This window comes from Equus caballus, chromosome 14 (assembly GCF_041296265.1).
Source record: "Equus caballus isolate H_3958 breed thoroughbred chromosome 14, TB-T2T, whole genome shotgun sequence".
In the NCBI taxonomy this organism is placed as follows: domain Eukaryota; kingdom Metazoa; phylum Chordata; class Mammalia; order Perissodactyla; family Equidae; genus Equus; species Equus caballus.
Window position 1 is genome coordinate 24,710,803 of NC_091697.1, and position 17,553 is coordinate 24,728,355.

Below are 17,553 nucleotides of genomic sequence, written 5' to 3' on the forward strand. Positions count from 1 at the left end.
CGTCCCACCTCCTACACCTGCCTCAGGGCACTACCCAGAAAGAGGGGGAGTTAATGCCCTGGGGAGAGGGACCAGGAATCAGGAGGTAGATGTCCCCACCCTGGTGGACTGAGTCTGGTTCTGCATTATCTCTCAGAGGGTCGCTGGCGGATTAAGCCCCAGAGGCCAGAGCAAAAACTGGCTCTCTCCTTCCCCATCCCTCACTTGTGCTTCCTGAGATCGCCTCTCAAATCCACTGCCTGCACCCAGGTCCACGACTCAGGGACTGCTTGTGAGGGAACCCAGTCCCGTGTAAGATGTTCCTGATACACAGTAAAGTCTCCAGAGATGGTCCACCAGAGATGTTGTCTGGGCACCTGCCGAGTGCGGAACTCCTGCTTCTAGAAGCCCAGCTGCATGTGGGTTCTCCCGGCCCATGCTGGTACGCTGGCCCTGAGACCATCCCTACTAAGAGCTTTCTTCTGTCCTCCCTTTCAGGTGATTGAGAAAAACTTGAGTGGCTGGTGGTACATTCAGATTGAAGATAAGGAAGGATGGGCCCCAGCAACCTTCATTGATAAGTATAAGAAGACCAGTAATGCCTCAAGACCCAACTTTCTGGCTCCCTTGCCCAACGAGGTGACCCAGCTCCGGCTGGGAGATGCAGCCCCGATGGAGAACAACACCGGCAGTGAAGCCGTGGGCCCCTCCCGGCCCCTGCCCGAGGCACCCCCCGGTGCTGTGGACTCCGGGATGGCGTGGTCCAAAGACTGGAAGGGTGGTAAGGAGGCCCTGAGAAAGGCGTCTTCAGACATGTCCTCGTGCGCAGGCTACGAGGAGATCTCGGACCCCGACCTGGAGGAGAAGCCCAGCCTCCCTCCCCGGAAAGAATCCATCATGAAGTCGGAAGAGGAGGTGCAGGAGCGGGAGCGGCAGAGGGCGGAGCAGCTCCGTGGCTCCTCACCCAAGCCCCCTGGCGTGATTCTGCCGATGATTCCAGCCAAACTCACCCCCCCAGCCCGGGAGGGCAGGAAGCCGGAGCCCAAACCTGACAAAAGCAAGTTGTTCCAGCTGAAAAATGAGATGGGGCTGGAGTGTGGCCACAAAGTATTGGCCAAGGAGGTGAAGAAGCCCAACCTCCGACCCGTCTCCAAACCCAAAGCCGACCCCCCGGAGGAGAGGCCAGAAGCCGCACCCCAGCATCCCTTCTTGAAGTCCAAACCTCAGGTGAGGCCCAAGCCGGCTCCCTCCCCCAGGACAGAGCCCCCTCAGGGCGAAGACCCAGTGGACATCTGCAGCCTCAGGAGCAAGCTCAGGCCCGCCAAGTCCCAGGAGAAACCCTCAGCGGACGGGGAGAGCAGCCACCAGGCTGTCGGGGGGCAAGACGGGGCCTTCAGCCGCGGCTTCCTCCCCGGGGAGGGGCCCGGCCGCGCCCCGGACAGGACGGGCAAACAGGATGGGCTCAACCCAAAGGAGATGTCATGCAGAGCCCCACCGAGGCCGGCCAAGACTGCGGATCCTGGGCCGAAGAATGTGCCCGTCCCTCTCCAAGAGGCTCCCCAGCAAAGACCTGTGGTCCCGCCCCGGAGACCACCCCCACCCAAGAAAACCTCCTCAGCGTCCAGGCCCCTCCCAGAGGTCAGAGGGCCGCCGCGTGAGGCCAACGAAGGCAAGGGAGCTCCTGCCCCAGGCCGGGCCCTCCTCGTCCCTCCAAAAGCCAAACCTTTTCTGTCCAACTCCTTAGGGAGCCAGGAGGACATGCGAGGCAAAGGTGGGCCGGGGCCACGGGTGACGGGCAAGATCGGAGAAAACAGGGAGAAAATGGCTGCAGCCCCGGTTCCCAACGCCGATGGCCTGAAGGACTTGTATGTGGCTGTGGCCAACTTTGAAGGAGACGAAGATACCAGCAGCTTCCAGGAGGGGACGGTGTTCGAAGTCCGGGAAAAGAACAGCAGCGGCTGGTGGTTCTGCCAGGTGCTGAGTGGGGCCCCGCCCTGGGAAGGGTGGATCCCTTCCAACTATCTCAGAAAGAAGCCGTAGCCGCCTCCCTCCGTGCCTGGACGTCCTAAGCATCCCCGCTGGCTTTACCCACGTATTTAATATGCCTCTTAATTTATCCTCCTCCACCAGCCCCAAAGGAAGGCAGAGTCTGGAGTACCTGATTTCTTCCCACTGTGGGTGGAGAGTGATCCCTCCCATCACAGCATCCTCTGGAGGCTCAGAGACACACCCTTGCTTTCTCTCCACTCAGCATCTCTGCCTTAAGGCCAGTGGCATTGCCCACCCAGCAGAGGGACCAGAGCCCACCATCTGCAGAAAATGTTTCTCGTGGCTTGGACCAGGCGTTGTAAGGAGCAGCCTTTCTGGCCCCTACCCAGTCCGTGACAGCTTGCTCTGATTTCTCCAAGTCTCTCAAAGCCCACTGACTTTATTCACTCAGTTTCCAAGATGCCTGGTACCAGAAAGAACTTCATCCCTTAGAAGTGGGCTCCATTGCCAATCCCAGGGAGGTGTCCTCTTCCCTGAGGCCACAGGACCAAGGCCTCTCAGGTTCAACCAGATGCAGCTGCCCCAGAAGTGGGCCTGGGGGTCCGATCGGCCCTCCTGCCTTCCATCTTCTGTCTTGGGACCCTGATAGTCCTGAAGGGTAGTTCCAGCTCCGAGCGTGCTTCATCCTCCTGCTGCACGCTCATCCATCCTAGGGCTTTCGAATAAGAATCCCCACTCGCCTTGGGGCGTTCCACTTTTGTCTACTTAGAGCAAGAATCTCAAAGTTTGTTTGAATAAGGGGGCCGTTCCCTTTGCTGAATAGCAGTAGGTGCCAGACTCTGAACTTGACACTTTACCTTCATGTTTCAACCCTCACAAACACCTTCTCTCACAACATTATACCCATTTTATAGATGAGGAAACTCGGGCTCAGTGTGCCCAAGGCATTCTAGCTAGGAAGGGGAGAAAAGAGGATTTGAATTCAGGCCTGCCTGACTTCTGTGCCTGTGCCCTTCCCCCCATAAGAGGCAAACCAGACAGGCGACAGGGAGAAGCTGGCCGGGTGCCAGGAGCCAAGTCGCTTCCTTTTGTGGGTGAGGGGACATTTGGGGCTGCTCTCACACCCACCACCCCTCCAGCCCACTGCAGCATACCCTGAAGGCGGCCCTGGTCCCTCGGCAGCTGCTCCGTGCATGGGGATGCTCAGAGCCCTGGTGGCTGCCACAGAGCCCTGTTTCCTGCGCCTGTGCTGGTGCCCCTTCAGCGGGATAGAGCTCATGAGCAAGGGAGCTGAAGCAGTCTCACATGCCAGCCTTGAGGGGCCTGGTGGCTCAGGGACCTCCACCAAACTGAGCCTAGCAAGCAGTACCCCAAAAAGGGACAGGGACCCAAGGGCCAGGCAGACGCCTCCTTTCCCTCTGTGCTCGAGCTTCCCGCTCCTCTCTGGCATGGGGAGAGGGGTTTTCTCTTTTTCTCCTGTACTTTCCCTCTCTCTTATCTCACTGGGAGGAACCCAGGGCAGCCATTTGACCCATTTTGACAGATGTGGTTCACTGAGGCACGCAGAGGCACAGCTGCACTGCAGAACTAGAATCTGGACCCGGGGCTTCTGGCTCCTGCCTGGAGCTCTTGCTGTGGACCAGGCGACCTGGGGGGTGAAAGGGCAGAACCCCTCCCCACCCTCCCCCACCCTGCAGGAGAAGAGGAAGTGGCCCTGTCCTGCCCCAGAGATGTCCAGTTGAGAGTGTTCATCCACTGCGGTGCTTTTGGAACCACAAGGCCAGCTCTCCTGGGGACACTTGCTGTCCACCTGCAGTGCCAAAGATTTATGTGCGAACAGCCCCCTTCCTGCCCCCACCCCGCCATGGGCTCTGGATGCTTCAGCAGGAGAAAGAGCTTCCTCTGACCCACAGGAGTATCTTTATGTTCTTCCATCAGTCTGTAAATCGCATCTCCCCGGGGATCTGGGGCAGAGTCCCGAGGTGCTCCTCGCAGCGCCTGCAGGCCCCTTGCCTGACGCCCAGAAGCCTTAGGGGGAGAAGGGAGGCTGGGAAAGGGCCACCCACCTCTTCAAGGTCCCCTCGCTTGAGAGGAGACCTCATAGCACGTTTTCCTGAGTTTTTGATCCACTTTGGCTTAAACAGCTTTTGTGAAGCTGTTGTGCGGGATTTGACTACATTTCAAAAGACAAACTAAATTTTTTTCTTCTGATTCGCTTTCTGCTTTCATTGCCCTTTCCAAGTGTTCCGTGAGCGCCTGCTGCGTGCTGGGCGCTGGGTGGACCAAGCTGCGTGCAGCTCCGCGCCTGGCTGTGCGAGCTGTGTTTTGTGTTTGCTGACTCCACTGAAGCGGTTGTCTTTGGCCTCGTTCCCTCCTCCCGTTTGTCAGCTGGGTGGGAATGAACTGGCTCCACCTTTCTCTGGACAGAAAGTTCTCCTGCAAGGAATTTCAGTTTTTATTATTATTGTTGTTGTTGTTGTTATTCTGATGTGAACTGCAGGTACTGAAGCCTCATTCCTCTCTGTTCACCTTCCTCGGGACACGTCTATGGCCTGAGGACTCCTCTCTCCAGCTCCTTTTTGCCACAGTGGTAGGCACTTCCCCAGGCAACTGGAAGTGGGGCGTCTTGATGGCCGGTGGCACTTGCTAGCTGTCCTTGCCTGGGGAGTTAGGTTTATGCCATCCAAGACCATGGCCACTATTCTGTGAGCAATTGATGGAGCATAGGCAAAACTCCCCTGGAGTTACAGCTGTGGAAATGTCCAGGGCTATAGTTACAACTCCCATGCCAAGCTCCGGGCAGGTCACCGGTGCTTAAACATGCTCCCTCCTTTAACTTAATCCTCACGACAACCCCGTGAGGTGTGTAGGATCAGCCCGACCTGTGGTGAGAAAGTTTAGGTTCCGAGGGTCTAGTCCCATGCCCAGCTTCATCTACATGCTGACCAACCTGGCCGTTTTCTCCCCGATGCCCATGACTTCTCCGCTGCCGTCAGCAGTGAACTGTGCATGGTGCTTGCTTCCAGGGAAGCAGGTGACCCTCCCTCTTAATTTAGGTTTCTCCTCCCTGCACCCCATCATCACACGTGTCAGTAGGCCAAATCACAGGCCAAATGCCCACCCAAAAGGCGGGCGAAGGTGGATTTTTCCCTTAACTCACCCCTGCTTACTTTCTTGTGGTGACTATTTTGTCTTGCATTCTAGGGCAAAACTACAGCTCGTGGTGCCATCAAATCTTTGGAAAATCTGAGTTTTAGGACGCCCACTTGATAAAACAGGCCTTTGTTCAGATTTTTCGCTCCAAATCTCTTTCCCATTGTGTGGGTTTATGTCATCATCCCGGGCTGAGACGTGGGGAGAGCTGGGCTCTGCTCGAAGCACTTTCAATGCCCTGCCCTACTGAGGAATTGTTAGAGCCCGTATCTGGCTCCCAGTGGTCATTTGAAGCCTCCACCACAAGGCCTCTCCAGGTAATCGATTTCTTAGGCAAAGTTCTTGGCCTTAGAACGTTTCGGAGCCCACTGGGGATCTTATTACCAGGTGGAATGTAGGAAAACAAGCTTGACACATTAAAGGGCAGGTGCCAAGTCTCCCAAGGTTTGGAAGGACCTTAGGCGAAGGGATGGACAATCTAGTATTTATTCAGCCTGTATCAAGTACGCAGCACTGAGTGGGATAAAAGAAATTGCTCCGCCCTCAAATAGCTGGCAGCTCAACATCATCAAGAACAAGAACATTTGAGGCTTGGCTCCCGTCCTTCCATTGTGCCCGAGTCTCGAAGTGTTGGGTCAGACTGCTCCCTGGGAGGTCTTGCCCAGGTCTTGGGACTGCGACGGTGGGCACTTAGCCTCAGCCATGCGTGGCAGTCCTGTTCCCCTCTTGGTTGTTCAGGCCCATCCTTCAGGGCTTTTGCTGAAACAGCCATACCATACCATAGACCAAAGATTACCTAATGTCAAACTGTGTGGCCTGGATGAGTGGGAAATTGACTCACACTGAGGCCTGAGGGTGCAGGGTGCCCTCCCTCAGCCCGAGGAATTGCTCCTAACTTGGCTAAGGTCCTGACATCTCGAGGGACCGCAGCCCGTGACGGTTGCAGGCAGAGTTGAAGCCGTGGACCCCCTGCTGAGGACCCTTCCCACGGACTTGACTGTCCGGCTTGGCAGGGGGTGTCTGGTTTTTGGTGCTCCCCTGCCGAGTTACTGAGTCCCTCATCGTGCTTCAACATTCCATCTTTCCCTTTCTGTCCAGTAGGCCTTTTAGCTCCAGTCAGGGATAAGGGGCTCGCCCTCTTTGGTTCTTGAAGAGGCCAAACCCAGTGCCACAGCCAGTAGCCTTCACTTTTGGGGCTTCTGTAAACATCCAAAGGAGGAGCCCCTGCCAGGCTCGTTACAGCAATAAGCAATTCTAACACGACAAAGGTGTCCGTGTTTCACCCCAGTGCACACCTGTCCATGCCTTCATGCCCATGTAATTCTTAGTAACACCCCTTCCGCTCTTACGAGGGTGATGATAAACTATGGTTACCTTAGCTACATCTCACGTTTCCTGCTTCAGGGAGCCACTAGCCATTTCTTGCATCCCTCTAGGACCAGTGAGCTCTCACAGCACGGCCCCACCACTGTGTGTCTGCTCGTAGGATAACGCTGGAGCTCGCTGGATATCTCAGCAAATTCCTCAAACCCTCGGCAAACTGACAGATTCCGGTGGTGTTTTTCGTTTCAACACAAAAAAATACGTGAGAATATATAATATGAGGGGGGAGGGGTGGTGAACAATTAGCTGTAGCATGTATGGACTATACACTTTACCATTAGACTTTTTCTTTTCTTTTTTTTTTTAATAAAGTGCTTGACTGGTTTCAAGCTTCATTGGGAAGATGCAGTGTCTATGGATTTTATTTGGCTGAAGAAAGGTTGCCTAGCTTTGTGCCCTGGCATCTTGGCCTGGAGTTTGGGGATCAGAGAACAGAAGCCTGTGTGCTGTGTTTGGGCACTGCCCAGAAATAGGAGTGACTCCTCTCTGGGCCCTAGTGCACTCTGATTCTTTGAACTGCAATGTCCAGAAGTTAAGGAAAGCTTCCTTGTATTCCCCGGGAACCTGCCACGTATTCTCAGCTCTATGCCTAAAGATGGAAGACTTCACGAGTCCAGGGCGTCTCGAACCTCTCGCTGGCCTTGCCTACTGATGGCGAGAGTGTGCGGAGGAGGGCAGGGTGCAGCCATGGTTGGGCCGCAGGGACTGCCCTGCCTGATGCCTTAGTATTTTCCCAGGGGCAGAGGCAAGGCACAACCCACCCCCACTGTTGAACCGTCTTGTTCCCAGGTGAATCTTTAAACAAAGTGACACCGGCACCCCACCTCCCTAGGGAGAGAAGAATAGGACCAGGAGAGTCCTTGAACTTCAGTGGGGAGGATGTACATGACATTCATCCTCCTTGGAGGAAATATTCCAAAGAGTGCAATGACCTGGCAGACCTTGCTTAGGAGCAATGGTCACTGATATATTCATCTCGAAGGAAAAATCACGGTGTGTTTCAGGCTCCCCTTGGGAGCATTTTCTCCCAAATCTTCCAAACCAAGAGTGCTTAGTCTTAAGAATACAACTGGCAATGTCAGTGGCACGGGCTTCTCAGACAGGTGTGCAAGGGCACTTGAGCCTCATGGGATGGGATGGGAATGGACTGTGGTCAGGCACCAAACCTGACTTCCTCTGTCAGGGGCGCTTACCCCACTGCCTGCCTTCGGGTCTCACTCGGAGCCGGCACCTTCATCATTCCCTTTGTTGTCTGCCAGGAATGCCACGCCAACCACCCACGATCACTCTCCCTGCTCTGAGGGGCCGTGGTGAATTTGTGGGTGCTAGATGCTGTGAATGGTTTCATGGTCATCCCGTCTCTAATTCAGCGTCCATTTGGTCCAGGTGTGATGTTTTACCATCTTGCAACCCGTGCCTCCCAGTCAATGGTTCTCAAGTTTTAGTGACTGTAAGAATTAGCCGGGAACTTGTCAAAGTGCACATGCCTGGGCTGCTCGCCCTGCAAGTCGGACCCAGCAGGAATCTGCATCCTTACGAAGTCCCTTGTGAGGAAGTAGCCTGCATGCTCCACTTTTGAGAAACGGCCAGACTAGCACCTGGCCTGGCATAGTATAAGTGTTCAGAAGTGATGCTTCATACTATTAATTATTGATGTCATTGTTATTTTTCTGAGCATTTACTGTGTTCCAGGCCTGTGGGGCACTCTCCACATACTTTTATTTTATTTTTTTTTGGGGGGGAAGATTAGCCCTGAGCTAACAGCTGCCACCAATCCTCCTCTTTTTGCTGAGGAAGATTGGCCATGACCCAACATCCGTGCCCATCTTCCTCTACTTTATATGTGGGACGCCTGCCACGGCATGGCTTGATAAGCCGTGCATAGGTCCACACCTGGGATCTGAACCGGTGAACCCCAGGCCGCCAAAGTGGAACTTGTGAACTTAACCACTGCGCCACCAGGCCAGCCCTGTCCACACGCTTGTATTTCATGAAGTAGCTGTCTGCACTTTACATATGAAGGCTCTGGGTTTCAGAAAGGTAGAGGCACAGGATCACGGTCTTGCATCGCTCATACGTGGCACATCTGGTCCCGTATAGCTCTTTAACTCACCCTACAGCCCCTCCCAAATGCTGGTCAAAGTACATATCTTGTCCTGATATTATTTCCTGGATTCAAAATCTTACTCAAGAAATACTTCCTCTCGCAAACAGCTAACTCCATAATTAAGGGGAAAGCTCTGACTTTTGTTGAGTACCTGCTGTTGGCTGGGTACCTTATAGATATTCTCTCTTTAGTGTTTGCCATAGTTCTTCTAAATAGGAATTATTATACCCACTTTGTGGATGGAAATTAAGAGTCTGAGAGGTTAAGTTTACCCCTGGTCACAGCTAATATGAGGATGAACTTGGATCTTCAACGCCAAAGCCGCTTACCTTAATAGACCTGGTGGCTCCCAGATCTATAATCTTTACATTCAGCATTTTCCAAAGTGTGTTTTCCAAAACCAACGTCAATGGATATTCTGAAATAAGTATTCTGTGGACACGTTAGTTTGAGAAATGTTGTGTTAAGTAAAGTTAAAGTTTCTGTATTCCAGGACTTCTCCAAGCCTCTTATATAATAACATGCAGTGTGAGTGTCTGAGAGGGAGTTTGTTTATATTGGGTTCCTCAAACATACTTGACCATGAAACCATTCACAGAGCATCTAGCAGGAGCCATGCTTTATGCAGTGAACTCTGGAAAATGTCAAATTTTACATTTCAGCTCTGCCTGGAATGTTATCTGAACTACAGCTCTTAGCTGGTCCTTCACCCTGATTCCACCCCTCAATGCAGCCCAATCTTCAACGCCGACATTCACAGCATCATGAGGACAACATCCTTCTTCAAATGGAGAAGTGCTCATGAACTGCAAGGTTTCCTAGTTGCTAGTGGTCTAACTCAGAGCCATCTGAATGGATTTCTGCGTAGTGAGATCGCCACGGGAAGGAAACTGTTCAGAAAGTGGCCCCAGGAATGGAATTGGTTTTCTACTTCATAAACAGGTTTTCCTTTAGAGACCTATAAATTAACGGCAGTGTTCAGAGCAGTCAAATTCAAGTTAATAAAGCCCAGCTTCATCTCAAGGCCCAGGAGGCCCAGATCCTACAATAATTACATTCTCTAATTCTTTTAAACTGCGTGGAACTTGGCCACACGCTGGTACAGTATAGTTTAGAATAGTAGTCTTCAAATAGTTTTCATTGTGTACTGCCAATAAAATTTTCAGCATATATGCAGTATATAAGTAAATAAAATAGATGTCTTGCTAAATAAACATATGTACAAGATTCTTAGGTGGGAAATTCTTACACTCCATGCTTGGTGTTCCCTTCCACGTGAAGAGAGCTACACTAGGGTGATGTTCCAGCCCTCTCTCTCCCGAGGGGAGAAGAGAAGTATCTAGGTGATGGATATTTAGGGGGGCAGGAGCCAGACTTGCATAGCTCAGCCCCTTCCTCTCCTGTTTGGGGTCAGATGTCCTCGGGGAGCAGTCTTTCCACTTGGCCCCTGACACTGGGAGGATTAGTGGGCGCCCACAAAAGAAATCCTCTGCTTTTGAGGCGCGCCTGTGGCTGGGTCAATGAGTGTGTCTGGTTCTGGGGTGCAGGTTTAGGAAACCCTTGACTGGCGCACACCTCACTTCAGCCAGGTTCCCTCACGCTCTCTCAAGAATAAAGCTGAGGGGCCGGCCCGGTGGCGCAGCGGTTAAGTTTGCACATTCCACTTCGGCGGCCCGTGGTTCACCGGTTCGGATCCTGGGTGCAGACTTGGCACCACTTGGCAAAAAGCCATCTGTGGTAGACATCCCACGTATAAAGTAGAGGAAGATGGGCACGGATGTTAGCTCAGGGCGTCTTCCTCAGCAAAAAGGAGGATTGACAGCAGTTGGCTCAGGGCTAATCTTCCTCAAAAAAAAAAAAAGTAAATGAAAATAAAGCTGACATTTGTCCTCTGATTCCTTGATCCCACTCTCTCTCTCTCAGTTAGTCCTGAACCTCGGTGAGGAGAAAGGGGAGCGATTTATTAGACTCCTTAAAAACTGTCTCTTGGCTACTGATTAGGAGAATTTTAGCTAATTTATTACAATAGTATTGTATATTATAACAGAATCTATATATGACATTAAAAGTATCTGAAGGATAAGCTAAAATATATATAATTAAGAGGTCTAATTTTTCATTACTGTGAGATAATAGAAAGTCTTTCTGGGTCTCTGCCCCCGGCCCCTGCGCAGAGCTCCTGAGACCCTTGTAATTTCCTAAGTGAGGAGGGCGCTGGAGCTTCTTTTGTTTTAATATTTGGTCTTCGACACCGGTTTCTGACGCAGGGCTCCTAAAACCCTTGTAAATTCCTGGGCGATAGGATTGTCTTTTGTTCTAGAATGAGATAACTCTGGGTGGGTTCCTCGATGGCTCCTGAAGGGGGCTGGTCACCAGGAAGACCAAGCCATGGTTAGAAGCTTGGACTTTTGAGCCCCGCCCCCCTCCTCTTGAGAAGGAAGAGGGGCTGAAAATGGAGTTAGTGGTCCATCGTGCCTACCTGAGGAAGCCTTCCTAAACATCCCAATAGTGTGGGGCTCAGACTGCTTCCAGGTTGGAGAGCACATTCACACTGCGAGGGTGACACCATGGGGACAGAAGCTCCTGGCTTGGGACCCTCCCAGACCTCACCCTATATATCTCTTCATCTGGCTGCTCCTCTGTATCCTTTATCATTTCCTTTAGTAAATTGGTAAGTGTAAGTGTTTCCCTGAGTTCTGTGAGCTACTCTAGCAAATTAATTGAATCTGAGGAGGAGGTCGTGGGAACCTCTGATTTGTATCCAAATCAGACAGCAGTTGTGGGTAATCCGGGGACCTCTTACTTGCGATTGGCATCTGAGGTGGGGGCAGTCTTGAGGGACTGAACTCTTAACCCGGGGAGTCCAATACTATCTCCAGGCAGATAGTGTTAGAATTGAATTAAATTGCAGGACACGAGCTGATGTTGCAGAGAATCGCTTGGCATGGGACAAACCTGACACATTTGGTGACAGAAGTGTCAGAAGTGAAGTGTCTGTGAGTAATAAAGGAGTCTCACAGGGAGACACAAGAGACACAGGTGGAAAACTGGAGCTTTTCTAGCATGGCCACATTGCAATGACTCCTCTTATCCCCACCGGGATGTGTGGATCCCACTGTGTAAACTGCTGACAAAGGAACGGTTATGGACTTTGCCGGGGAGACCACCCGGGGCTTGAGTTCTGGCTCTGGCATGCACTTCACCTCTCTGATACGCAGTGTCCTCAGCTGTAAAATGAGGACAATAATGCCTTTCTCACAGAGTTGTGAAGATTAATGGAAATAACGTATGCCTAGCACATAGTAGGCGCTTCTAATGGCGCATCATAATTATTGTTGTTTCTATGAAGAGCAAAAAGAAAAGCCTTCAGGTATTTTCATTGCCGAGTACAGGAGCTGGCAAACTTTCCTTAAAGAGTCAGCCACCTGAAATAAAGATGATATTGCATGTCAATTCTACTTCAATAAATAAAAAAATAATAAAAAGTTAAAAAAATTTTTTTCTAAGAGTCAGTTGGTAAATATTTTGGGCTTTGGGAGCCAGAGGCAAAACCAGAATGTTATGCAAGTACTTACATAACTATTTAAAAATGTAACCGTTTGAACGTGTAAAAACCATTCTCAGCTCTGAAAAAATAGGCAGCTGGATGGACGAGGCCCGAGGGCTGTGCTTTGCCGGCCCCAGGTGTGATGTATGCGCGTCTTCTGTTTTATTAGTCTTCTCTAAATGAAGGTTTTCCGAAGCGTGTTTACGGAGCATCAGTCCCTCACTCGATCATGAAGAAGTGTTGCGCGGTCAGATCCATTTGGCAAACAGTTGCGTGAGTGTCCTCCAAGCCTGGCTCCTGGGGGATCTGCGTCACACACCAGCACGTGACAAGCGCTGGAAATCCTGCCGTCAAGAAGCTGTTTGCCCTGGATTAATCCAGTGTTTCCAACATGTATTTGATAACAACCTTCTTTTCCATGTGACATTTAAGAACGTCCCACAGAGCACACTTGGGAAAATGCTGCTGTAGATCCTAGAATTTCACTGTTCTTCAGAATGTCACTGCATGGAGCTGAGGTTGCTCCCCGTCACGCGGACATCTGAAGAAGCTGCCTCGGATGGTGTGTTCGTTACTATCTTCAGCAGAGAAACCAGGCCCACCTAGCTGGAGAGAACTGCAGATGTGCTGACTTTTCTCCCTGCCCTTGTCCTGGGACCATAAGAATGTGCCCTTGGAGAGCTCCTAGGGAGCCCCTCTTAGAAGGATGAAGGCGCCTCGGAAAGCACCTGCGCCCCTGGGGAAGCACACGGCAGCCACTGTGTGTCCTTGGGGGGACCTGAGAACCCCGCCATGTCCCAGCTGCTGTGAACCTGGATCTACTGAACCACGGTCACTGCATTTTTGGATTGCGGTAAAATACAAGGAATAGAAAATTTACCATTTCAACCGTTTTTAAGTGTACAGTTCAGCGACATTAAGGCTGTTCACAGTGTTGTGCAGCCGTCACCACCCTCCACGTCCAGAACTTTTTCATCCTCTCCATCTGAAACTCTGCTCATTAAACAACTCCCCATCCTCCCCCTCGCCCGCCCCTGGTAACCACCATTCTACTTTCTGTCTATAAATGTGACTCCTCTATGTACCTCATATAAATGGATACAGTATTTGTCCTTTTGTGGCTGGCTTGTCTCACTTAACATGGTGTCCTGAAGGTTCATCCACCTTGTAGCATGTGTCAGAATGTCCTTCCTTTTTAAGGCTGTATAGTATTCCATCATCTGTTTATACTGCATCCATCCACGGACACTTAGGTTGCTTCCATCCTTCAGCTATTTTGAATAATGCTGCTGTGTACATGAGTGTACAAATATCTGTTCAAGTCCTTGCCTTCAATTCTTTGTGGCGTATACCCCAGAAGTGGAACTGCTGGATCATGTAATTCGATGTTTAATTTCTTTAGGAACTGACATACTGTTTTCCATACTGGCTGTACCTTCACTGTATGTTTGTTGTTAATTTCTGGACCACATTTTTTTTTCTTTTGAGGAAGGTTAGCCCTGAGCTAACATCTGCTGCCAATCCTCCTCTTTTTGCTGAGGAAGACTGGCCCTGAGCTAACATCCATGTCCATCTTCCTTTACTTTATATGTGGGATGCCTACCACAGCATGGCTTGCCAAGTGGTACCATGTCCGCACCCGGGATCTGAACTGGCGAACCCCCGGCCGCCGAAGCAGAACGTGTGCACTTAACCACTGTGCGACCAGGCCAGCACCTTGACCACATATTTTTTTGACATACAACATTATGCTAGTTTCAGGTGTACAACATAGTGTTTGATATTTGTATATACTGCAAAAGGATCTCCACAAGTCTACTTAACATCCATTACCACACAAAGTTACAAAAAAATTTTTTTTTTTTAGTCAGGAAGATTTGCCCTGAACTGGCATCTGGTGCCAATCTTCCTCTTTTTGCTTGAGGAAGTTTACCCTGAGCTAACATCTGTGCCAATCCTCCTCTACTTTGTATGTGGGACACCACCTCAGCATGGCTGCCAACGAGTGGTGTAGGTCTGCGCCCGGGAACCAAACCCAGGCCACCAAAGCGGAGCACACTGAACTTAACCACTAGGCCATGGGACCAGCCCCCCAAATTTTTTTTCTTGTGATGAGAACTTCTAAGATCTACTCTTTAGGGGCTGGCTCTGTGGCCGACTGGTTAAGTTCACACACTCTGCTGTGGCAGCCCAGGGTTTCGCTGGTTCGAATCCTGGCCATGGACATGGCACTGCTCATCAGGCCACATTCAGGTGGCATCCCACATGCCACAACTAGAAGGACCCATGACTAAAATATACAGCTATGTACTGGGAGGGTTTGGGGAAGAAAAAGCACACACAAAAAAAATAAAACCAAATGTTAAAAAAAAAAGTTTAAAGATCTACTCTTTAGCAACTTTCAAATATACAGTACAGTATCATTAACTGTAGTCGCCAGGCTGTACATTACATCCCCATGACTTACTCATTTTATAACTGGAAGTTTGTACCTTTGACCCCTTCACCAATTTTGCCCACCCCCTACTCCCTGCCTCTGGCCACAGCCATCTGTTCTCTTTATCTGTGAGCTTGTTTGGTTTTTCTAGATTCCACATCTAAGTGAGAGCATACAGGGTTTGTCTTTCTCTGACTTATTTCACTTAGCGTAATGCCCTCAAGCTTCATCCGTGTTGTCTCAAGTGGCAGGATTTCCTTCTTTTTTATGGCCGAATACTATTCCACCGTGTAGACATGTATATACGCCACAGTTTCTTTATCCATTCATCCAGTGAGGGACACTCAGGTTGCTTCCACGTCTTGGCTGTTGGAAATAATTCTCCAAAGAGCATGAGGGTGCATATATTTTTTAGAGTTAGTGTTTTCCTTTCCTTTGAATAAATACCCAGAAATGGAATAGCTGGCTCATATGGTAGTTCTATTTTTGACTTCTTGAGGAGCCTCCATACCGTTTTCCATAGTCATTGCACCAATTTATGTTCTCACCAACAGTGCCCAAGGTTCCCCCTTTTCTCTACACCCTCACCAACACTGATCTCTTGGCTTTTTGATAATAGCCATTCTAACAGGTGTGAGTTGATATCTCACTGTGGTTTTGATTTGCGTTTCCCTGATGATTAGTGACGCTGAGCATCTTTTCATGTACTTGTCACCCATCTGTATGTCTTCTTTGGGAAAATGTCTGTTTAGATCTGCCAATCTTTTAGTCAGACTTTTTTTTTTCCTGGCATTGAGTTGTATAACTTCTTTATAGATTTGGGATATTAACCCCTTATCAGATAATATGATTTGCAAATATCTTCCCCCATTCAGTAGGTTGCCTTTTCATTTTGTTGATGGTTTCCTTTGCTGTGCAGAAGCTTTTTAGTTTGATGTAGTCCCATTTGTCTCTTTTTGCTTTTGTTGCCCTTGCTTTTGGTGTCAAATCCAAAAAATCATCACCAAGACTGAAGTCATAGAGTTTACCCCCTGTGTCTTCTAGTAGGAGTTTTATGGTTTCAAGTCTTACATTCAAGTGTTTAATCTATTTTGAGTTAATTTTTGTGTACGGTGTAAGATAGGGGTCCTGTTTCATTCTTTTGCATGTGGCTGTCCAGTTTTCCCAGCATCATTTATTGAAGAAACTGTCCTTTCCCCTTTTTATCTTCTTGGCTTCTTTGTCATGAATTAATTGACCATAGATGTGTGGGTTTATTTCTGGGCTCTCTATTCTGTTCCTTTGATCTATGTGTCTGTTTTTATGCCAATACCATACTGTTTTGATTACTATAGCTTTGTAAAATAGTTTGAAATCAGGGAGTGTGATGGCTCCAGCTTTGTTCTTTTTTCTTAAGATTGCTTCGGCTATTTGGCATCTCTTTTGGGTCCATACAAATTTTGGGATTGTTTGTTCTATTTCTATAAAAAATGCCATTGGACCTTTTATAGGGATTGCATTGATTCTGTAGATTGCTTTGGGTAGTAAGGACATTTTTAAAATCTTCATTCTTCCAATCCATGAGCATGGAATAGCTTTCCATTTCTTTGTGTCTTCTTCAATTTCCTTCATCAACGTCGTATGGTTTTCAGTGAACAGGTCTTTCACCACCTTGGTTAAACTTATTTGTAGGTATTTCATGCTTTTGATGCAATTATAAATGGGATTGTTTTCTTAATTTCTCTCTCTGACAATTCGTTACTAGTGTACAGAAAAGCAAAAGATTTTTGTACATGGATTTTGTATCCTGCAACTTTACTAAATTTGTTTATTAGTTCTAACAGCTTTTTGGTGGCGTCTTTAGGATTTCCTGTATATAATATCACGCCATCTGCAAATAGTGACAGTTTCACTTCTTCCTGTCCTATGCGTATGCCTTTTATTTCTTTTTCTTGCCTAATTGCTCTGGATAGGACTTCCAATACGATGTCAAGTAAAAGTTGTGAGAGTGGTCCTGGACCACATTTTTGAGGTGGAGCTCCTTACGTTTAAAAATGATTTTTAAAATTTGAGTTTGTGGGCCGGCCGGGTGACGCAGTGGTTAAGTACACGTGTTTGCTTCCCAGCGGCCCGGAGTCCGCCGGTTCAGATCACAAGTGCAGATGTGGCACCGCTTGGCAAGCCATGCTGTGGTAGGTGTCCCACGTATAAAGTGGAGGAAGATGGGCATGGATGTTAACTCAAGGCCAGTCTTCCTCGGCAAAAAGAGGAGGATTGGCAGTAGTTAGCTCAGGGCTAATCTTCCTCAAAAAAAAAAAAAATTCAAGTTTGTACCCACTCTTTTTAAAGATGACAAAAATTCTTATTGACTCAACATTCAGGTCAACGTTCAGATTATCTAGAATATGCCTATCCATCTTTTTAAAAAAAATCATCAAAATGGAAACACAAAATTTAAACATTCTCATAGAGAAGTTTTATATCCAAGAAACACTGTCTTCTGATTTAATTCTAACCCTCCCCTTAACTGTGCCAAGTCCTGGGGATGAGCAGACAGACACTGTCCAATTGGAAAGTCTTTTTGCCACCAGCCTCTCTACTTCCCGTCAGAGGAGGTTGTATGGAAGCTCCGTGTGTGTTCTGGAAAGCACTCGGAGCGCGCTGGGATCACCCAGCAACTCACTTTCACACGGGCCGGCTCCCGGGAGCACAGGGCAGCAGTGTTAAGATACACAAAGCTGCATCTGGAAGTTCATTTTTAGTCAAAAATGGGTGATAGGAAAAAAAAGTTGGGAGTAGCGATTTAAGGAATTGAACCTTTGAGTTTACACGTTTTCATATTGAAACAAACAGGGATATGTCATGCAGTAGAATATAAAACTCGCCTGGATTTTTAAGATAAAACTGCAGACATCAAAGCAACGCTGGCTTCAGTGGGCTGCTTCGGGCCAGGCCCCAGGCCCCTTGCGGGAACTGGAG

At 49.2% G+C, this 17,553-nt stretch overlaps 1 protein-coding gene across 4 annotated transcripts in view; it reads left to right on the plus strand.

Moving 5' to 3' along the window:
* Window positions 1–6,846, plus strand: part of SH3PXD2B (SH3 and PX domains 2B) — a 98,123-nt gene extending 91,277 nt beyond the window's left edge. For all 4 annotated transcript variants that reach the window (XM_070232918.1, XM_023617238.2, XM_070232919.1 and 1 more), the window contains one exon: window positions 478–6,846. In XM_070232918.1, coding sequence (XP_070089019.1) covers window positions 478–2,019 — 1,542 coding nt within the window. In that variant the 3' untranslated portion in view covers window positions 2,020–6,846. The remainder of the gene's footprint in view (window positions 1–477) is intronic.
* Window positions 6,847–17,553: the final 10,707 nt, after the last annotated feature.